Source organism: Lynx rufus, unplaced genomic scaffold (assembly GCF_022079265.1).
Source record: "Lynx rufus isolate CCGP_SWC_20201006 ecotype Redwood Valley unplaced genomic scaffold, mLynRuf1.p SCAF_12, whole genome shotgun sequence".
Classification (NCBI taxonomy): Eukaryota; Metazoa; Chordata; class Mammalia; order Carnivora; family Felidae; genus Lynx; species Lynx rufus.
Window position 1 is genome coordinate 49,582,673 of NW_025814826.1, and position 23,427 is coordinate 49,606,099.

At 36.1% G+C, this 23,427-nt stretch overlaps 1 protein-coding gene across 1 annotated transcript in view; it reads left to right on the forward strand.

Moving 5' to 3' along the window:
- The window catches only part of MTBP (MDM2 binding protein), an 80,280-nt gene that overhangs the window by 30,278 nt on the left and 26,575 nt on the right, over positions 1-23,427 (forward strand). The window contains exons 12-14 of the mRNA XM_047073873.1: positions 8,037-8,210; positions 9,626-9,733; positions 21,988-22,149. Of these exons, the coding sequence (XP_046929829.1) occupies positions 8,037-8,210; positions 9,626-9,733; positions 21,988-22,149 (444 nt within the window). The remainder of the gene's footprint in view (positions 1-8,036; positions 8,211-9,625; positions 9,734-21,987; positions 22,150-23,427) is intronic.

Here is a 23,427-nt window from a genome sequence, read left to right on the forward strand (position 1 = left end):
GTGTCTCCCTCTCTCTCTGCCCCCTCCCCCATTCATGCTCTGTCTCTCTCTGTCCCAAAAATAAATAAACGTTGAAAAAAATTAAAAAAAAAAATGGCCACTTTTTGAGAACACTAGAAAAAAATTTTAAAGGCTACTAAGAGAAAACATTTCCAATCATGTCTAACAATGGAGAAATATATATAAAAAAATTCTTACAGCTCAATAGTAAGGAGACAACCCAATTAATAAGTAGGTAAGAGACTTCAATAGACATTTCATTAAAGATACATGAATAGCTAATAAAGCACGTGAAAGATGCTCAACATCATTAGTCTTTTGGGAAATGCAAATTAAAACCACAATGTTTTAATATACTAGAATTGCTGTTATTAAAATAGTGACTATCAGGGGTGCCTGGGTGGCTGTCAGTTGAGCGTCCAACTTCGGCTCAGGTCATGACCTCACAGCTCAGTTTGTGAGCCACTCTCCCCCACTCTCTCTCACTCCGGATATATAAATAAAAACTTAAAAAAGAAAAACAGTGACTATCAAATGTTGATGAGAATGTGAAGAAACTAAATCTCACACATTGGTGGTATTAGTATAAAATGGCGTAGATACTCTGGAAAACAGTTGGGCAGTTAGACTTACACTTAACTGCAATCCAGTATTTCCATTCCTAAGTATATATCCAGGAGAAATGAGAACATATGTTCACACAAACACTTGCAAGGAACTGTTAATAAAAGCCATATTTATAGCAGCTAAGAATTGGAAACTGTGCAAACATCCATCAGCCAGTGAATGGATAAACACAGTTTGTTTTGTCCATACAGTGGAATAGTGCTCAACATATTGAGGCATGAGAAGTTTTGGGTGTACCTAAATATGGTATGTTTATAAAGCCAGATTTAAAAGACTATTCATTACATGATTTCATTTATATGGAATTTCTATAAAAAGCTAAAGGACTAGAAAGCAGATCAGTGGTTGCCTGAGGCCAGGAATAGGAGAGGAGATTGACTGCAGAGAGATAATGGAAGTTTTCTCAAACTGGATTCTAGTGATGGATGCATAATTGTATTAATTCTTAAGTTAATCACATTTTTACTCTGATATATGTATATAAGTATGTGTAAATTATACCTCACATATACCTTTTTGTGACAGAGAGAAGGAAGGAAGGAAGGAAAGAAAGTCAAAAAGGAAGAAAGCCAAATGGGGCCCTACCTGAGAACAATTAAATACAAATCTCTGGGGAAGAGACCAGGCCAGGACCCCAGTAGTTTGTAATAGCACCCAATGGCTCAGTCGGTTAGGTGTCCAACTTCGACTCAGTGCATAATCTCACCTCTTCTGGGTTCGAGCCCTGCATCAGGGTCTGGGCTGATAGCGCAGAGCCTGGAGCCTGCTTCGGATTCTGTGTCTCCCCTCTCTCTGCCCATCCCCCACTTGTTTTCTCTCTCTCTCTCTCTCTCTCTCCCTCTCAAAATAAATAAACATTAAAAAAAATTATTAAAGCACCCAAGTGTTTCAAGTGCATCCAGTATTAAGAACTTCTGCCCTAGATGTGTTCTTCTCAGCCCTAGGCTAGAGAACGACTGTTGCTAAACAGAAAGTCCTTCAGATGCTCTGAAGCAAAAAAAAAAAAAAAAAAAAAAAGAAAAATGTGTGTGGAGGGGAGAAACACTATTTTAGGCTTTAGAATTGTTTGAACAATGATATCTCTGTTGGAAAGTGTGTAGCCTTGCAAAATGCCTATTGAAGACTAGATTTTTATTTTATTGTTTAATTTTTAGTGTGACTATCATATAATGGGTATTTTATTTTTCTTATATACATACATATATACACATATATACATATATACATATATATATACACACATATATACATATATACACACATATATATGTGTGTGTGTATATATGTGTGTGTATATATATATATATATATATATATATACTTGTCATTAAGTTAGAAGATTTACTTAACCAGAATTTAGAATTGTTTGAACAATGATATCTCTGTTGGAAAGTGTGTAGCCTTGCAAAATGCCTATTAAAGACTAGATTTTTATTTTATTGTTTAATTTTTAGTGTGACTATCATATAATGGGTATTTTATTTTTCTTATATACATACATATATACACATATATACATATATATACATATATATACACACACATATATACATATATACACACATATATATACTTGTCATTAAGTTAGAAGATTTACTTAACCAGAGTATCTTACTACCCTAATCATCCTGAGATATTTTTCATTATATCAAGTGGAATATTATTTCCTCTTTACATTCATATGATTTTGTATTTTATATTGTTAAACTGTTTTATTTTATTTTTATTTTTAATTTTTTTAATGTTTATTTTTGAGAGAGAGAGAGAGAGAGACAGAGCATGAGTGGTGGAGGGGCAGACAGAGAGAGGGAGACACAGAATCAGAAGCAGGCTCCCAGCCGGCAGCAGAGCCTAATGCAGGGCTCAAACCCACAAACTGTGAGATCATGACCTGAGCTGAAGTTGGATGCTTAACCCACTGAGCCACTCAGGCGCCCCTGTTAAACTGTTTACAGGATTTTAAGAACCACTGAGAAACTTACTGATACAAAATATGACTTGATTTTTATTTTACTAGAATTTTGTTTGCTAAAGAAATCAATATATCTCTTCGTTAAAGTGTGTATGTTACCTGTAAACTTTGATACAATTAAAGGGCACTTGTAGTTTTGGCCTCTTTCATTTTCCCTGTATAATAGATCCAAAATGGATGTTTGTTTTTGTGGAGAGAGGGCATGCAAGCCAATCAATCTCTTCAGAGTTAATAGTGTAAAAGTAACTGATGAAAACAGAAATTTTCTGTTGTAATCATTTCCCCTTATTTCTTTAGGAAGAGCTATGGGAATTGAATAACAAAGCTAATTGTAAATCTGTTACTCTCTGTGGTCTTTACATAAAAGTTATTTAATAAGCCTTCAATTAACACCTACCAAATCTGGAACAACATTTTTTAAATGACTGCATAATCATGGTCAGGGGAGTTCTTTAAAATAAATATTTTTCTTTTGAGGAAAATAAGATTGTTGTAATTACAGGCCTCTGTGATTAAAATGCTAATAAAGGTGATGGAATTTACAATCAATGTGGAAAGGATGTCATGGGTTGAAGAGATACACATAACTTGAATTGGCAAAGTGCTGAGTTGGTAAATGAATTAAAAGTCACTATAAAAAAAAAGTCACTATAACTCTTGGCAAATCTTAGTTTCAAATGCAACTGGTAACAAGTGTTTTATCTTTCTAATAACCTTTATTTAAATTTCTTTTCTAAAATTGATGTTTATGAATGGTATTAATGTCTGTGTTGCACACTAATTGCATAAATTTATTTTTGTACTTCCTGCATGTTTTGGAGGATAAGCTTTAAGCCACAGTATGTTCATCTGTGAAATGAACTGTTGTAATAAAATTACAGTAGTTTTGGAGCACATGGGTGGCTCAGTTGGTTAAGCATCCATTATTGATTTCGTCTCAGGTCATGGTCTCACGAGTCATGCTCCGTGCTGACATCACAGAGCCTGCTGGGGAATCTCTCTTTCTCTCTCTCTGCCCCTCCCCTGCTCAAGCTCTCTCTCACTCTCTCACAAAACAAATAAAACCTAAAAAATTTTTTTTTAATTACACAAATTTCTTTTTCCTGTGTGTGTGTGTGTACACACATATAGCATAATATTTTTAAGGTTTATCTTTGTTGTACTTCATACCAATACTTCATTCCCTTTTATTGCTGATTACTACTCTGTCATTTGGATGTATCACTCATTATTTATTCACACATCAGTTGACGGACACTTTAGCTGTTGATTCTTTTGAGCTCTTGTAAATAATGCTGCCATGAATATTTGTGTACATGTTTTTGCGTGAACACATATGTTTAAAATTATTTTGGATATAAACCTGAGAGTGGAATTGCTGAGTTATGTGTTAATTATATGTTTAGCTTTTGAGGAATTGCCTAACTTTTAAAGTAGCTGTACCATTTTATATTCCCACCAGCAGTCTATAAGAGTTCCATTTTCTCTGCATCCTTATCAATACCTGGTATTGTCTATATTTTTTGTTATATTCATCCAAGGGAGGTAAAGTGGTATCTCTTTGTGGTTTTGATTTACAGGACCTTGTTGGTTAATGGCGTTGAACATCTTTATGTGCTTATTGGCCATTTGTATATATCTTTGGAGGAATGTCTATGCAGATCCTTTACTCGGTTTTTAATTGAGTTAGTTGTCTTTTTATTATTGTAGTTGTGGAGCTATTTATATATTCTAGATATAAATCCCTTATAAGATATATGATTTACAAATACTTTCTTCTATTCTGCAGATTGACTTTTTTTATTAATTAGTAATATTTACTGAATAATTAGGATATGTCAATGATCTAAGCACTTTCCACATAGCATCTCGCATTTAATCATCTTCACAGCAGCCTTGCCATATGAGTACTTCTTTTTTAAATTAATAATCTTTATTTTTTTAGAGCAGTTTTCAATACTCCACAAAATTAAGCAGAAAGTACAGTTTCCATATAGCCCATGACCTCACAAACATGTAACCTCCCCTGTTTCCAATGTTCCACCCCAATTGTACATTTGTTACAAATGACAAGCCTGCATTGACATATCATTATTATCCCAGGTCCATAGTGGCTTGACTCTTCATTATCTTGATGATGTACTTTGAAGCACAAAAGTTCTTAATTTTAGTGAAATTCAACTTTTTATTTTTTTTTCTTTTGTTTTTTGTGCTTTGGGTCTCTTGTTTAACAAACCATTGCCTAATCCAAGGTCGTGAAGATTGATGCCTTTTTTTATGGTAAGAGTTTTAAAATTTAGCTCTTAAATGTATATCTATGATCCATTTTGAATTAATTTTTGTATAATTTTTTGTATATTAATTAATCCACTGAGAGGTGGATGGGTAGGAGTTCAACTTTGTTCTTTTGCATATTGGACGTTCATGTGTTCCAAGAGCATTTGTTGAAAAGACTGTTCCTTCTCCTTCAACTTGTTTTGGCACCTTTGTTGAAAATCATTCGCCTGGGTGGCTCAGTTGGTTAAACGTCCAGCTTTGGCTCAGGTTAGGATCTCAGTTAGTGGGTTCCAGCCCTGCATCTGGCTCTGCACTGACATTGTGGAGCCTGTTCGGGATTCTCCCTCTCTCTGCCCCTCCCCCTCTCGCACTTTCTCTCTCTCTCTCTCTCTCTCTCTCAAAAATAAATAAATAAAAATCATTTGACTCTAAATGTGAGAGTATATTTCTGGCCTCTGAATTCTGTTAATCTGTATGTCTGTCCTTATACCAGTGCCTCAGTGTCTTCTGTACTGTAGCTTTGTAGTAAGTTTTCAAACAGGGAAGTATGATTCCTCTAAGTTTCTTCACCCCTACCACACACTCACATTCTTCTCACTTCCCTATCCTCCCAGTAATTGTAAATTAATATTCATAGTTTTAATTATTATGAGTATGTAATCACTCTTCACAGTTGAGCCATGTAATATATCTTATTTTCCTGTCCTGTGCATTATTCTGTTTTACCTAGAGTCAATGATTCTTTTTTTTCTACCCAGTCACAAAGCCTTCCTCCAGTGGTAAAACTGAGTTCAGTACCTTTGAGCACATTAAGTATCCCATCAATCATGTATATGTAAGAAATCTCTTCCAGATCTATATAACCTGCCTAATCCAGATTGGTTGGTTTTACTCTCTGGATTTATTCCATAGGTTTGGGTTTAAAAGACTATTTTTTCATCATCATAGAAATTTCTTTTGCCCTTTCTTTTTTGGTGCCTGGATCCTTTAATCTTCCTGTTTCTTTCTTTTCTCCCCCATTTTGGTGGAGCATATTTTCTAAAATCTTCCTGAAATTTTGAAGGTATTGCTCCATTATGTTCCAGCTTTTAGTGCTGTTGTTTAGAATTCTAGTGCTGTTCTCATTCTTGATTTTTTTTTTTAACAGGAAGCCCATATTTTCACTGGAATTTTGTAGAACCTACTTGTTCTTAGTCTTCTGAATTTTCATGATGATGCACTTTAGTGGGTCTGTTTTTGTTCTTTTTTGGGCTCTCAGCATGCCTGGAAGCTTGTCTTTTTACTGGGGAAAATGTTCTTAAAATTATTTTGTTGATAATTTCCTTTCCTCTGTTTTTTTTTTTTTCTCACTCTGTTACTCTTGTTTAGATGTTATTCCTGGTTTGTGTGTCTGTCTCTTTTTCTCTTCCTCTACTATTTTCCATTTCTTTGTCTTTTTACTCTACATTCTGTAGATTCACTGAACTTTTTCTTCTAGCCTTTTAGGTGAAATATAGGTCTGTGCTTTCTTATTTTTCATTTCCACAAGCTCTTTATTATTTAATGTTCTTACAATTTTCTGTTCTTATTTAATGGATACAGTATCTATTCTGAGGATTCTAGTGACCTGATTGGATGTTTGGTTTAGGGGTGTGTGTGTGTGTGTGTGTGTGTGTGTGTGTGTGTGTGTGTATGGTTTCTTTTTACTGCATATTCTTTGTTTCCTGCAAGTCACTTGTTTTCTGTTTATTTTGGCATCTGGTTTTCATACTAACAACTTTCCTTGAGGTCCTATGATGTTGGCTGCCTGCTCACATTTAAGAGATAGTACCAGAAAACTAATGGGAAAATTTGGATGCATGGCTGTAGCTTGTTGACTGTGATCTTCATTTTAGGGTGATCTCAACTGGGAACCTAGCTGACACCAACATTGGCATTCTTTAGTCTTTCCTCTAGGACTGACCATATTTCCAAAAGAAAGCTCAATTCTGTTATCTAGCTTCCAAAATTCTAGAAGTCAGGTAGATAGAGAAGGGTAAAAGGTCTCAATATTCAGTATACAAGTACTTACTTAATGCACTGATAATTAACTCTAACCATACTCTCTGTCCAGTAGCTCTCAGGCCAGAGGCAGCTTGTGTTACTTTCTCCAGGGAGTAAACCACTAGACTTCTGGGCTGGGGACAGGACAGTCATGTGCCTCAATAGAGTACAGAGTGGTCAGGATGCCAAACTGCTTCTCACAGACTTCGACCTGTTTTCCTATTTCACCTTCACGTTGCTTCCAGTGCCATCTGGGACCATCATCCCAGAGTCTTGTCAGGGTTTGTGGTATAAATTATGTTGCTTCTAAGCTTTCTCCACTGTTTATCTTTTCTCAGCTTCCTCAGTAGTCTGTTACCAATTATTCATCTGCTTTCCTGCTTTTAAAATCAGTTGTTGTCTCTTCTATCAGATATTAGTCCTTGTAGATTTGTGCTATTTAAAAAATCTCTTTATTCTCATTTTGTGGAATTTCAGGAGACGGTGAAAATAAATGCTTATTTCTAATTCACCATCTTCAACAAAAAGGGACTCTACTTCTATTTTTAATCTCAAAGGCTTTGCAGTTTTTCTTTGACCTTCGCTATAACCCTCACTTGATTTGTTTTTAAAATATACAAGAAGCTGTCTTAACTGACCTTCACATAACTGGCGGGCCAGATTAATGAATGCTCTCCATTCCCTCTGTAAAATACATTATGGATGCCCACTGCAAGGAGCAAAAAGCTACCCTGAAGTGTATCTGTGCACTTCTGCTCCCACCACCTGAATTGTGTGTGCTCGCAGGGGTCAGTTTATTCCATTTTAAAGAAATAGAAGCTGGAAATAGTAGTTGATACATTATAGTGGGGTCATAGAAGAAACATACCATGGAACTCTAGTAGGCCATATCAAAAGCTAATGAATGAGTACAGAGTTTAATTTAAAGTACAGTGTTTATGCTTTGCATCCTTTTTGTTACGATCCTCTGCTTTCATTTTTCTGAGTTAAATGGGCAAGTGCTACCCGAAATGTATCGCATAACGGCTTGTTTTCAAATAACATAGAAAGTCATTATACCCTATGGGTCAAATGTATGCTTCTGTGGTGTTGCATGCTGAATTTTCACATACTTCACAAGATGGTTGTTTTTGCTTAGTTCCAGATGTTGAAGTGAAAGGTGAGTGCTCCAGCTATTATCTCCTGTTACAAGGTGCTGGCAAGAGAAAATGTAAAGCCACCTTGATTCACTCAGCCAACCAGATCAATGGCTCATTTGCACTCCGTTTCATTCATGGAAAGATGAAAGCAAAGACAGAAGAAGCCAAACTGAGTAAGTGTTGATTTCAGGTGGAAAACGTTTTATATTTGTTTGTATATGTAGTTAAACCTTATGTGGTTTTTAGGGGGCGCCTGGGTGGCTCAGTCGGTTAAGCGTCCAACTTCAGCCAGGTCACGATCTCGCCGTCCGTGAGTTCGAGCCCCGCGTCGGGCTCTGGGCTGATGGCTTGGAGCCTGGAGCCTGCTTTAGGTTCTGTGTCTCCCTCTCTCTCTGCCCCTCCCCCCTTTCATGCTCTGTCTCTCTCTGTCTCAAAAATAAATAAAAGTTAAAAAAAAAAATTTTTTTTTTTAAACAAAAAAAAACCTTATGTGGTTTTTAATGAACTTATTTTCCCCAAACTCCATTTTGCTCTCAATTTACCTTTTATTTCAAACATACAATAGAATATTTGAACAATTTAGAGTCTGTACTCTAAATTAAGCCCCTTTTCATTCTACCTAGTAAAATTTAGTAGGTCAGACCTCAGTGCTAAATAGGAAATTTTCAGTGTTTTCCACTTTACACACATTATTTTTCTACAATTTATACTTCATTTTTACTTCCTCTCAAGAATCTTAGTCTGTTTTATTGCCCATCTTTTTTTTTTCTTTTCATTTTCTACATTTCGATTATCCATCCCTGTATGACAAACCACTCCAAGTGTAGCTTCAAAATGCCTATTTATTATTATGTTTTGTAGTCCTGTGGGTTGACTGGGCACAGCCAGATGGTTCTATTTTGAAGTCCCACTTAGAGCTGAGACTCCATCCACTTGAAGACTTTGTGCAGCTTGTTGTATAAGACAGCTTCTTCAGCCACACGTTTGGCTCCTGGATTAGGATGATGGAGAGCAGATGAGATGGGTTAGGATGACGTTCTCTTCACAGGCCCTTTTCTCATAGCCAGTGAGCTTCCTCACGACACCTTAGTCTCAGGGTAGTCTGATTTCTTACATGGTTGCCAACTTTTCTTAGAGCAGTTGTTCTAAGAAGCCTCAGGGTTTTTTGACCTAGCCTAGAAGTCATTCACTGTCCCTTTTACCATAGTACCTTACTGATTTCATAGGGTTGGCCTGGATTCACTGTGGAAATCACTGCTGTTACACAGCAGATAAACAGGAGTAGTTTGTTGGGAGCATCTTTAGAGACTGGCTGGCTTGAGTAGCTGACCTGTAAAAGAAAATGTGATGGAAGAAATTCTATTCTGCTACCTAAATTCCTCAATTTAAGAGGTTGGTTAGAGTTTAAAATGTAAAATAATTTAGTATGCTTAATTTCTGCATCTTAATTATTATTTATTTTGAAATAAGCAAGACAGAGATGAGTAATTGACTTGTTTTTTAAAATGATGTAATAACACTTTCCTGGGAACTCAATATTATTATTGTCATAGAACATCTCTAATACTGACTTTTTTTTATTTCTCAGGCTTTCCTTTTGACTTCTTGTCACTTCCACATTTTTCTGGGGAGCAACTTATACAGAGAGAGAAACAGTTAGCTAATGTCCAGGCTTTGGCTTTGAAAGAATGTCTGAGTAAGTAATGGTTTGTACATTTCATTAAATGTTTACTTGTTCAGAAATAATGCATTGTTATTGCTGTACTTTTTTTTAATTTCATTTTTAAAGTTTATTTAATTTATTTATCTTGAGAGAGTTAGAGACAGCACGACTGCGGGAGGGAGGGAGAGAGAGAATCCCAAGTATCTCTGCACTGTCAGCACACAGCCTGATGCGGGGCTTGCACCCATGAAGCCGTGAGATCATGACTTCAGCCAAAACCAAGAGTCGGACACTTAACCAACTGGGCCCCCCGGCACCCTTCACACTTTTTCTCACATTCTTTGCCTTTTAGGTATAATGCTCATTTGTAGAACTACTCTTGGTAGGGTAATGCAGAGTAGAAATGGTCTGCAACTTTTTTCCCACCAGACTTCGAATCTTTGTATTTTATTCGTACATCTCTGTTAACATTCATAAAAACGTTTCTTGAGGAAAATTTTGTATCTCATTCCCTTTAGCTATATATTGGAAAAGATACCTAACTTTTATCCTGATTGCTATAGACCTTCATTTTTATTTTACATCCAAGTTAGTTAGCATATAGTGCAATACTGATTTCAGGAATAGAATCTGGTGATTCGTCCCCTACATATAACACCCAGTGCTCATCCCAACAAGTGTCTTCCCTCATGCCCCTTGCCCATTTAGCCCATCCCCACACCCACAACCCCTCCAGCAACCCTCTGTTCTCTATATTTAAGAGTCTGTTATGTTTTGTCCCCCTCCCTGTTTTTATATTATTTTTGCCTCCCTTCCCTTATATTCATCTGCATGGTATCTTAAGTACCACATATAAGTGAAGTTATATGATATTTGTCTTTCTCTGACTACTTTCGCTGAGCATAATAGCCTCTAGTTCCATCCACATAGTTGCAAATGGCAAGATTTCATTCTTTTTGATTGCCGAGTAATACTGTATGTATACACACACACACACACACACACACATACACACACACAGACTACATCTTTATCCATTCAGCTGTCAATGGACATTTGGGCTCTTTCCATAATTTGGCTATTGTCAATAGCACTGCTATAAACATTGGGGTGCATGTATCCCTTCAAAACAGCACACCTGTATCCTTTGGATAAATACCCAATAATGTAACTGCTGGGTCATAGGATAGTTTTAGTTTTAATTTTTTGAGGAACCTCCATACTGTTTTCCAGAGTGGCTGCACCAGTTTGCATTCCCTCCAGCAACGCAAAAGAGATCCTCTTTCTCTGCATCCTCGCCAACATCTGTTGTTGCCTGAGTTGTTAATGTTAGCCATTCTGACAGGTGTGAGGTGGTATCATTGTGGTTTTGATTTGTATTTCCCTGACGATGAGTGATGTTGAGCATTTTTTCATGTATCTATTAGCCATCTTGATGTCTTCTTTTGAAAAGTGTCTCTTCATGTCTTTTGCCCATTTCTTCACTGGATTATTTGTTTTTTGGGTGTTGATTTTGATAAGTTCTTTATAGATTTTGGATACCTACCCTTTATCTGATATGTCATTTGCAGATATCTTCTCCTGTTCCTTCGGTTGCCTTTTAGTTTTGCTAATTGTTTCCTTCACTGTGCAGAAACTTTCTATCTTAATTAGGTCCCAGTAGTTTGTTTTTGCTTTTCTTTTCCTTGCCTCCAGAGACATGTTGAGTAAGAACTTGCTGTGGCCGAGGTCAAAGAGGTTTTTGCCTGCTTTCTCCTCCAGGATTTTGATGGCTTTCTGTCTTACATTTAGGTTTTTCATCCATTTTGAGTTTATTTTTGTGTATGGTGTAAGAAAGTGGTCCAGGTTCATTCTTCTGCATGTCGCTATCCAGTTTTCCCAACATCATTTGCTGAAGAGACTGTCTTTATTACACTGGATATTCTTTCCTATGTTGTCAAAGATTAGTTGGCCATACGTTTGTGGGTCCATTTCTGGATTCTCTATTCTGTTTCATTGATCTAAGTATCTATTTTTGTGCCAGTACCATACTGTCTTGATGATTACAGCTTTGTAATACATCTTGAAGTCCGAGATTGCCTCCAGCTTTGCTTTTCTTTTGCAGTATTGCTTTGGCTATTTAGGGTCTTTTCTGGTTCCATACAAATTTTAGGATTGTTTGTTCTAGCCTTATGAAGAATGCAGGTATTATTTTGATAGGGATTCCATTCAATATGTAGACTGCTTTGGGTACTATCGACATTTTAACAATATTTGTTCTTCTAGTCTGTGAGCATGAAGTATTTTTCCATTTTTTTGTGTGTCTTCTTCAATTTCTTTCTTAAGCTTTCTATCGTTTTCAGTGTATAGATTCTTCTCCTCTTTGGTTAGGTTTATTCCTAGGTATTTTTATGGTTTGGTGCAATTATAAATGGGATCCATTCCTTGATTTCTCTTTCTGTTGCTTCACTATTGGTGTATAGAAATGCAGCTGATTTCTGTGCGTTGATTTTATATCCTGCAACTTTGCTGAATTCATGGATCAGTTCTAGCAGTTTTTTGGTGGAATCTTTTGGGTTTTACATATAAAGTATCGTGTCATCTGTGAAGAGTAAAAGTTTGACCTCCTCCTGGCCAATTTGGATGTCTTTTATTCCTTTATGTTGTCTGATTGCAGAGGCTAGGACTTCCAATACTATGTTGAATATTGGTGGCGAGAGTGGACATCTGTGTCATGTTCTTGACCTTAGGTAGAAAGCTCTCAGTTGTTCATCATTGAGGATGATATTAGCAGTGGGTCTTTTGTATATGGCTTTTATGATCTTGAGGTACCCTTCTATCCCTACTTTCTTGAGGGCTTTTATCAAGAAAGGGTGTTGTATTTTGTCAAATGCTTTCTTTGCATCTATTGAGAGGATCATATGGTTCTTGTCCTTTCTTTTATTGATGTGATGTATCACATTGATTGACTTGTGGATATTGAACCAGCCCTGCATCCCAGGTACCATGGTGAATAATGCTTTTAATATATTATTGGATCCGGTTGGCTAATATCTTGTTGAGAATTTTTGCATCCATGTTCATCAGGGAAATTGGTCTGTAGTTCTCCTTTTTAATGGGGTCTTTGTCTGGTTTTGGAATCAAGGTAATGCTGGCCTCATAGAATGATTTTCGAGGTTTTCCTTCCATTTCTATTTTTTGGAACAGCTTCAGAAGAGTGTTAATTGGATTCTTGTTTTGGGGAGATTTTTTATTACTAATTCAATTTCTTTACTTGTTATGGGTCTGTTCAAATTTTCTGTTTCTTCCTGTTTCAGTTTTAGTAGTTTATATGTTTCTAGGAATTTGTCCATTTCTTCCAGATTGCCCAATTTATTGGCATATAATTGCTCATAATATTCTCTTATTATTGTTTGTATTTCTGCAGTGTTGGTTGTGGTCTCTTCTCTTTTGTTCTTGATTTTATTTATTAATTTATTTTCCTTTTTTTTTTTTTTTTTTTTGATCAGACTGGCTAGGGGTTTATCAATTTTGTTAATTCTTTCAAAGAATCAGCTTCTGGTTTCATTGATCTGTTGTACTGTTTTTTTGGTTTTGATAGCATTGATTTCTGCTCTAATCTTTATTGTCTCCTGTCTTCTGCTGGCTTGGGTTTTATTTGCTGTTCTTTTTCCAGCCCTTTAAGGTGTAAGCTTAGGTTGTGTATCTGAGACCTTTTTTCCTTCTTTAGGAAGGCATGGATTATTATATACTTCCCTCTTTTGATGCCTTTGTTGCGTCCCAGAGGTTTTGGGCTGTGGTGTTATCATTTTCATTGGCTTCCATGTACTTTTTAATTTCCTCTTTAACTTCTTGGTTAACCCATTCTTTATTCTTTAGTACAATATTCTTTATTCTTCAAGTATTTGTTGTCTTTCTAAAGTTTTTCTTGTGGTTGACTTCAAGTTTTATAGCATTGTGGTCTGTAAATATGCATGCTATGATCTTGATCTTTTTGTACTTGCTGAGGGCTGATTTGTGTCCTGGTATGTGATCTATTCTGGAGAATATTCCATGTGCACTGGAAAAGAATGTGTATTCTGCTGCTTTAGAATGAAATATTCTGAATATATCTGTTAAGTCCATCTGGTCCAGTGTGTCATTCAAAGCCATTGTTTCCTTATTGATTTTCTGCTTAGATGATCTGTCCATTGTTATAAGTGGGGTGTTGAGGTCCCCTACTATTATGATATTCTTGTCAATGAGTTTCTTTATGTTTCTGATTAATTGATTTATATATTTGGGTGTTCCAAATTGGGAACACAAATGTTTACAATTGTTAGATCTTCTTGGTGGATAGACCCCTTAATTATGATATAATGCCCTTCTTCATCTCTTGTTACAGTCTTTATTTTAAAATCTAGGTTTTCTGGTATAAGGATGGTTACTCCAGCTTTCTTTTGGCAACCAGTAGCATGATAGATGGCTCTTCATCCTCTTGTTTTCATTCTGAAGGCGTCGTTAGATCTAAAATGGGTCTCTTGTAAACAGCATATAGATGGATCTTGTTTTCTTATCAATTCTGTTACCCTGTATCTTTTGATTGAAGTGTTTGATTGGAGTTTTTAGTCCATTGACATTTAGAGTGAGTACTGAAAGATTTGAACTTCTTGCCATTGTGTTAGGCACTCCTATAGAGTTAGGAATTTCTGGTGGTGTTTTCTGGTACTTTCTAGTCGTTGTTGCTTTTGGTCTTTTTTGTTTTCTTTCGTCTTTTCCCTCAGAGAATCCCCGTTAAAACTTCTTGCAGGTCTGGTTTACTGGTTACCAACTCCTTTAGTTTTTGTTTGTCTGGGAAACCCTTTATCTCTCCTTCTATTTTGAATGACAGCCTTGCTAGATAAAGAATTCTTGCCTGCATATTTTTCTGGTTTAGCACGTTGAATATATTCTGCCACTCCTTTCTGGCCTGCCAAGTTTCTGTGGATAGGTCTGCTGTGAACCTGATCTGTCTTACCTTACAGGTTAAGGACTTTTTTCCCTTGCTACTTTCATAATTCTTTCCTTGTCTGTGTATTTTGTGAATTTGACTGATATCCCTTGCTGATGGTCGTTTTTTGTTGATTTTGATGTCCGTGTCTTTCTCCGTGTTAGGGAACTTTTCTGCTATGATTTGCCCACATAAAACTTCTACCCCTTTTTCTCTCTCTTCATCCCTCCAGGACCTCTATGATTCAGATGTTATTCCTTTTTAAATTTTTTTTTTCAACGTTTTTTTTTTATTTTTGGGACAGAGAGAGACAGAGCATGAACGGGGGAGGGGCAGAGAGAGAGGGAGACACAGAATCGGAAACAGGCTCCAGGCTCCGAGCCTGACGCGGGGCTCGAACTCACGGACCGCGAGATCGTGACCTGGCTGAAGTCGGACGCTTAACCAACTGCGCCACCCAGGCGCCCCAGATGTTATTCCTTTTTAATGAGTCACTGAGTTTTCTAATTCTCATATCGTGCTCTGTTGCCTTAATTTCCCTGTTTTTTTCTGTTTCACTGTTCTCCATAAGTTTGTCTTCTATATCGCTGATTTGATGCTCTGCTTCATCCATCCTTGCTGCTGTGGCAACCATTCAAGATTGCACCTCAGTATCGCATTTTAAATTTTGTCCTGACTAGATTTTACTTCTTTTATGTCCAGAAAGGGACATATGATTCTATGCTTTTTCAACCCCAGCTGGTATTCTTATTATCGTGATTCTAAATTCAGGTTCAGACATCTTTCTTATATCTGTGTTGATTAAGTCCCTGGCTGTCATTTCTTCCTGTTCTTTGTTTTGGGTAAATTCCTGCCGAGTTCTGTGGCTCAAGTTAATGCAGATTGTTGTGTTAATCCTCAGATCAATTTTCTAGGTGTGCAAAATGGTTTCGTGATGATTTGGCTGCATTTCAGGGATGAGAGAAACAGAACTTCCATGCTGCTCTGCCATCTTACCTAACTTTAACTTTTGTCTCTAGACCTTTTTATAAAATTTCTTGTTATATATTTTTGGTTGTAACAGGAGGATAGAGACTGCAAATAGAAAGAAATGCAACTACAGAGAAATTACTGTTATCTTGAGCATTGATTCTTTAACCATTGAGACTTTAACCATGACTGTTAATAAAAATTCATTTCATATACTGAGTGAAGTTAGCTTTATGGATTTTTCTTATTCAGGAAAGTAACACTTTTTCCAATGGTTATAGTTTAAGGTTTTACTTCTATTAATAAATGTTAACTTAATATCAGTGTTAATATTCATTAGTCATCTATCAGTCTTATTCATTAGTACCTAAAGGAACTTATTTTAAACTAATTAATAAAGAATTTTTAAGAAGTTGACTCAAATTGTGAGGCCTCATTAGTTGCATATAGAAAAAATGTGATATTAGGATTAAGTGGATATAGTATAAAATAAAAAGTATCCATTCTTTTCTTTAAAAGCATTTAAAAAACATCTTGAATTCAGTAGGCTGTTTTATTCAATGAAAATTAATTTTAGAATACTTCGTCTCAATTATTCTGTAAGAGTTACCTACTTTTTCAGTTCGACAAATCAGGGTAATTCTGTAGTCTTAAACTCCAACCACTGATTTATTTTTTTAATTGTATAAATGATATTAGCTCAAGGAAAATATAGTTAGAAAGGCAAATCAGTTTCAATAAAAAGTAGTACATGTTACAACCAAGGGAAAAAAAATACTGGAATAGTATTGTTGTGGCTGGAAAACCCCTATTTCAAACATCAGCCTACAGTATTACTCACTTCTTAACTTTGTTCTGCCCCTGCTAAATCCCTCTTCAGGCCCTACTTTCTTACCATGGGCCTTCTGCAGCTCTTTAAAATTCTTTTCCCTCCATATCTCCCCTCTCCATCGTTGCGTCTCTTCCTTACCCTTCCAACCAGAAAGATTGCCAGAGTGGAATAGGCAGCTCTCTGAAGCTGATGCATTTCTCCTTTGGGTAGGAAGAGTTAACCCCCCTGTTTGGGCCAGAAGGGAAATACTAAAAGCTATACCTAGACTGCTGCCTGCAGGTGTGATTGGAAGCTCTGGGTGGGGGTGGGGGGAAGAGCAGACAGAAGTACGGAATAAATGCTGAAAATGTAGAAGGGCCACGGGCAGCTGAGCCCTGCCAGCCATAGCTGTAAAGATGCCACAGCTTTGGGTGAAGCGCGAGGATGGTGGGGAGCCTGAAGCTGAAGGAAGCCATATAGCTAGTAGCTGCTAGAGAAACCAGCTCAGAGCATATCCAGGAAATGACCAATTTGCAATCCAAAGCATGAAATCGATGAATATTAATGATCCAGTTAATTTATGATGGAAATACTTGCTGAACCAATCTCTCCTGTACCCAGAGTCAATACTGGATTAAAAATTTGGGGTAAAGTTGCATCTTTTCAGAACTCCTGTATCTCTAAAGACAAGAAAATGACAGCAAAACAAAGTTTCTAATGTAAAATGTCTGAGTGTATTTCAGTGACTTTCAAAGAAGTGAAATATAAATATAAAAGTAAAGTAGTATAGTTAATTAATTTACACATGGTGAAAACTAACGTAATAGGAGCAGCTTTCTTTGGGAAAAAATCAACAATTCAGTATCAATACAGAGATTATAGCCTTTGCTGAAAAACAAAAAGTTGTTCTGGAAGATTTTTTCTAAATTATCAACAAGTCATAGAGTAGACTTATAATATCCCCAGTGGTTCTTTGATTAGTACTGAATCAGAGAGGGTAACTGGAAGAGTTTACATAAAAATACACATGCATTAATTGAGACACTTTGTTTTTTACAATAACACAAAAGTCAAATAAAATTTCTGTTTTGGTTTAGTTTTTTAATAATTACTTCAGTAATTTTATTTATTTTTAAAATTATACTTAATACTATTAGAATACTTACAATTTTATAATTCATGTTTACTTGATTTTTTGTAACTTATAGCTTCTTGCATTGGGAAGTATTAAATATCTTATTTCACTGATTTTTAAAGAAGCAATTTAGGAATGCTGGACAATTTTTAAATAAGATTGTTCAGTATGATACAAGACAAATGCCAAAACAGCAACAGTCTTGTCATTTTGCTCCAGTACTGTAGCCATTACTTTGAGTTTCCCACTTCTTTTTTAAATTTATAGAACCTAGTAGAAACCTGATTAACACTCAGTCTCTGGTACTTTTGAATATTCTGGTCTATATTTTTTCTTTAGTAAATACTAAGTTATTGCTATCTTTTTTTATGAATAGCATTCTTTTGCTGATTCATTTTTAGGCTTCAGTCCAATGTTTTTCTCCCTAAACTTTTGACACTTGTGTGCAAACTCATTTATGCAGAGGTTTTTTGTATAGGTAAATTATGCTGCTCATAATCCTGTTAAATTTCATCTGTTCCCTCTTTCTATTTCTCAGTCCTCAAGGCCAGAAGGAGTTCTACCCTGCTCTCAAGATAGCCCAATGTTGTAACGTAATTGACTGTTTTAATAAGCATGGGTCAGGTTCATGATTTAAGTTTATTTTTAATGTCAATAAAAATGTAGAGCTAAATTCTGAAGCATATTTCCTATTGTGCATCTTTCATGTGCAAACAAACCACTGATAACTTTTAATTTTAGAATGACTCCCAGCAGATTGTGCAAAAAATAAAAAGAAATGAAGCTTTTTATTTCTCACTAAGAAGTTGTAATAACAGCAGCATATTTTATAATCTTACTTTACCATTACTAATGTTCTTCAGTGCAGGAACCACCTTGGATCACAACTGGAATGATCCTAGCAATATCCACGTTGGTAGGGTGGTATTTTGCAGAGACATTGTTGTAAAGCTGATGTTCTCAAGTAGAATCTCTAGACCGGCTACTTTCTTCTCAGCCTACTCTCTTACATTATTTATGTGTCGACCTCATGTGATAATGTTCTGGACTTTAATCCTCTGTGTCCAAGAGCACAGCACAGTGCTTTGTAGACAACAAACTCCATAAATGTTGAGTTGAATTCTATGAATTTACAATTTACTATTATAGAAGAAAATGCTATTAGTTCAGAAGTGTTTTAAAAATGTAATATTTTGGGTGCGCCTGAGTGGCTCAGTCAGTTAAGTGTCCAACTCTTATTTTGGCTCAGGTCGTGATCTCATGGTTCAGGAGACCGAGCCCTTCATTGGGCTCTGAATTGATAGCACGGAGTCTGCTTGAGATTCTCTCTCTCCCTCTTTCTGTGCCCTTTCCCCACTCACCCTCTCTCTCTCAAAAGAAATAAACCTTAAAAAAATGTAATGTTTTGACAAACGTAATACATGGGTATCGTTTAAAATGCAAATGGTATTGAAAACTTCATGTAGAAACCAGCAATACTCTCCCTTTTCCTCCCCATCTTTCAGTCTTTGTCTGTAGACAGCTGCCCTCAACTCTGCCAACTGGTTTTCCTAACATTTCCTCTAGTTTTTTAAGTAATGTGTGTATGCTATTTTTTGATTTGCCAGTTTCAGACATTATCTTGGCATCTAACACAGAAGATAAAGACTTAGCTTTCTTCTATCACCTTCGCTTTCTCTTTCCACCCTTTACAGTGAAGTCATGAATTTTGGTCAGTGTTTAGTTTTAACATTATTATCACTATATAAATAAGTTTACCACTGAGTCTTGCAATATATGATGATAATTACCTCTCTTGTATAATCTTTGTTTTTCTTATGATGTGGATGATCATTTTTATTTGCCCATTCTTTTGTACAGGCAAAATATTGTTACTTTTCCAGAGGCTCCAACATTTTTCTACCTACTTAATAAGTTCATTATATGTTCAAACACAGTTCCTTTTTATTTCTCTTCATTTTTTTTTCCAGAGTGTTTACTATTTTTCTCTGTTGTGTTCAGGTTGCTTCTTAGACCTCTTGACTTCTTAGAGACTTCTCTTTTCTTCTTTTCTTCTTTTGGAGTCTCCTTTTATCCAGACCCCTTGTCTTCCTTCTTGGATTACTCCCTTGTTTGGTTGGTGACTATCTTTTAGTAACTACTTGAATAAAAGTTCATGGGTCATAATTTTTTTTGAGTTCTTGCTTACCTGAAAATATCTTTACTTGATTGACAAGTCATAAATACTTCTAGGTTGAAAACTAACTACCTTCGGAATTTTGAAGATGTTACTTTATTATCTTCTACATGGTCGTGTTCCTATTGAGAAATCTGATGCCTATTTTTATCCTTTGTAGTGCTTTCTTTTTGGTTTATTTGATTTTACTCTGTTCTGGAATCTTTATCTCCAGAAGCTTTACTCTGAATCATAGTGTGTATGTATTTGCTGTTCTCTCCCTCTGCCCCCAGTTTTTTAAGTTGTCCATTCAATGAGCCATTTCAATATAAGATTCACATTCTTACATCTGAAAATTTTTATCTCTTTAAGAATTTCTTTCCCTTTCTCTTTTTTTCTCTTTCTAGAACTTTTATTAATTATATATTGGTTTTTCTGGACAGAATACCCAATTTTCTTTCCTATTTCCATATTGTTTTTTGTTCTAGTTTCTGGACAATATCTGGCATTTTATTTTAAGCCCTTTTATGGTATGTTTAAAATTTGAGTTCTCATGTACTTAATTTTAAAAAGTCTTTTTCTTGTTCATCACTTGTTCCTTTATCAAAGCATTGATTATTTCTATGAGAATATTAATGACAGCAAGCTTTCTTTTGTTCTCTGCAATGTTTTTTTGTTTTTTGTTTTTTGTTTGTTTGTTTTTTCCTGCTGGGCTCTTTTTTCCTCTTTGCTTGCGTTAGTCTTTCTTTTCATCTTAGATTTTTTCCTATTTTGAGGGTTGCAATAAATAAACCTCCTTACCCACCCAGTTGAGAAATAAACGTAAAAACACACAGATGGAAATAAATAACAGGTAAAAGCTTGATTGAAGGATATGACTTTTTAGATCTATGGCCAGGTGAGTTTTCTGATACATAACCCAGAATTGAATTTCCCCCTCTTGAATGAAGAGCTAGGCAACTGAAAAGCTAGGCCCTGTTGGGGCAGGGCCCTTATCACATTGCAGAGAGCATAAATTCTGAGAACCTGCCAGCTCAGAGGAAGGTTGGGGAGAAGGATCTGATCAACAAATGCCTTGTTTCTTCTCCAGACTAGCTCAAAGAGTGACAGCTGGGAGAAGGGAGCTACAGGTGTTACTGAATTAAAGTCTTACATGTGTAAACATAAGACCGTGGAAATGCAGAGTCCCTGCTCTCCTCAACACCTTTTCTTAAATGTCTGGTTACTCGTTTCTGTATATCCTGTTTTAAATGGGAAGCTTTGTGGACTTTAGTCTAATATACTGTCTGGCAAGCTGTACTTGTAAAGTGGTGGGGTGACAAGTCAACATTTTGCTTGTGAGCTCCTGTCCCTACCTCTGCCTCAATATCAGGACCAAGCTCTTTTCTCTGGGGGCATTCAGTTTTTCAAAAGCGGAATCCTTTCATCTTTCTTGGGAAGCATTTATACCTCCTAGCTTTCTGGCTACAGCACTTGGAGTTGGACCTTTCAGTATATAGACCTCTATTTAATCCCCCAGTTTTAGCCCCAGCTTCAGTGCTACCTTTCGGTGTGCCTGATGACACCAGTAGGCTGGGACTCTTTTTCAGCTTCCTCCCCCCAAAATGAGAACAGCCTCCTGGCTGTGAGGGGCGGAGGGTGGGGTGAAGACCTTTATTTAGTTGTCTCCTCCTTTTCTAAACATCCATGCGTCCAGTCCTAGTTTAACCTGGATCTCACCGTCGTCTTCTAATACCACATAATAGTGCTTTTGCAGGCACCCAGTGGACCCTTCCTGTCCTGTCCCAACTCAGTTACTGTTCCACCATCGTCTCTTCTTCTAAAATGTCAAAAACTGTCATTATTAATTGTTTCTGCTTTTGTTGACCTTTTTTTATTCCTTTGTTGTAGATTTAGGTTTTAGGAAGGAGAAGAAATAGATGGAATTGGTCAAGTGACCACATGTAACTGAGAGTCTTACAGGTTTTATTTTCACATAAACACCAACGTCCTTAGTGGTCTGCAATATATTCTGAAAACTTGTAAACTGTATATTTACCATTTATCACTTGTTGGTAAGATTATTCTAGTTTTGTTTATCTCACATAACTGGAAATTCTGTCATTACCTACAAATGGGATTAAAAGGAAAATAGGCATGTTGATTTGCTGGAGAAATTCAACTGTTTTACTTTTGAAAACATTTCCCATGAAAGAGTAGTGGATGTACTTCTAGAGAGGCTTTAAAATAATAGGCATATGGTTAATTATATTGTTTTGTTGTCTTACAGAAAGGAGAAAGTTGGCAAAGCAGCCTGAAGTAGTTTCTGTTGATGAACTCAAAAATCTGTTAGTACTCACAAGGGAACACTTTGTAGATCATTTTGATGCTTTTCTTCCTAAAACAATTTCAATAAAGACAGACAAAATTAAAACCTCCGATAGGTCAAATGGTAAGTTTTTTGTTGGTTTAAATATTGGTTCTTTTTGTATGTTTGGCATTTATTATAGTGATTTATCATTAAAACTAATAAAATGTTGGTTAAATCAAGATGTATCTTATAAATTTAATTAGTGATATATATTTGCCTAGTCAAGTATGGTGTGTATATATGATGAACTACTTCTCATCATTTGAATATTAAAAAGTTTCTGATCACTCCTTTTTTTTTTTTCTAAGTTTGTTTGAGAGAGAAAGAGCTCATGCATGTGTGTGTGTGGCGAGCAGGGGAGGAGCAGAGAGAGGGAGAGAGAGAAAATCCCAAGCAGGCTCCATGCCGTCAGCACTGAGCCCGACACGGGGCTTGATCTCACAAATGGTGAGATCATGACCTGAGCTGAGTTAAGAGTCAGATACTTAACTGACTGAGCCACCCAGGCATCCCAGTCACTCCTTTCTTTAAGGAGGTTTTTGAGCAGAGGGAGAAGCATTTTAAGGTGGTTCCTCTTACTGCTTTTACGAAGCGACTAGAAAGGGTGGATTTCTATTAAGTTACGTTTTTATAAGATAAGAATAGTAGGACCTACGCAGTAAATTTACTATAGTTAAAACTATATACAGTAAGATGCTCTACATTTGCCATTCATTGTAGCAGGAACAGTCACCAGACTTCACTGAAGGAGCAGGATATCATTTCTGTATTCATTTGCATTTTTTTCCTATTTTCCTGGTTCCTATTCTTGTGATGAATTTGAATGGAGTGAAGCTTTACAGGATCTAACAAGAAAGCATTTGGTGATTGCCTAGCCTTTTAAAAGTCCAGGATAATTTTTTGTTTTTATTCCATGAGAATCCTTTTTTATTCCATAGGTTAATAAGAAAATGACCAAAGAATCAAGTTAACCGTAATGTTTGTTGAATGAGTTTTCTGTTTTTGACACCATAAAGGTACACAAAAACTTTATGGCTTATGATCTGTTTTGAAAGCAAAATGCAAATACAGCATGCTGTGACATTTCAAGAGCCCAGGCCCTGGAGCTAGAGTGCCAGGGCTCAAATCTGAGTTTTGTCGCTTGTTAGCTGAATGTCTTTGGGCAGTTTTTCTGCCTCCTCCTGCTTCGGTTTCCTCATGTTTGAAATGGGATTAATATCACCCACTTACTAGGGTTATTGTGAGGAGTAGACGAGTTGATGCATAAGCAGCACAATGGATGCCAAAAACCTGTGAGCTGTTATTTGTATTATCATTATCATCATCATTACGTATCAGTAACAAAGTTCAATAGCAATG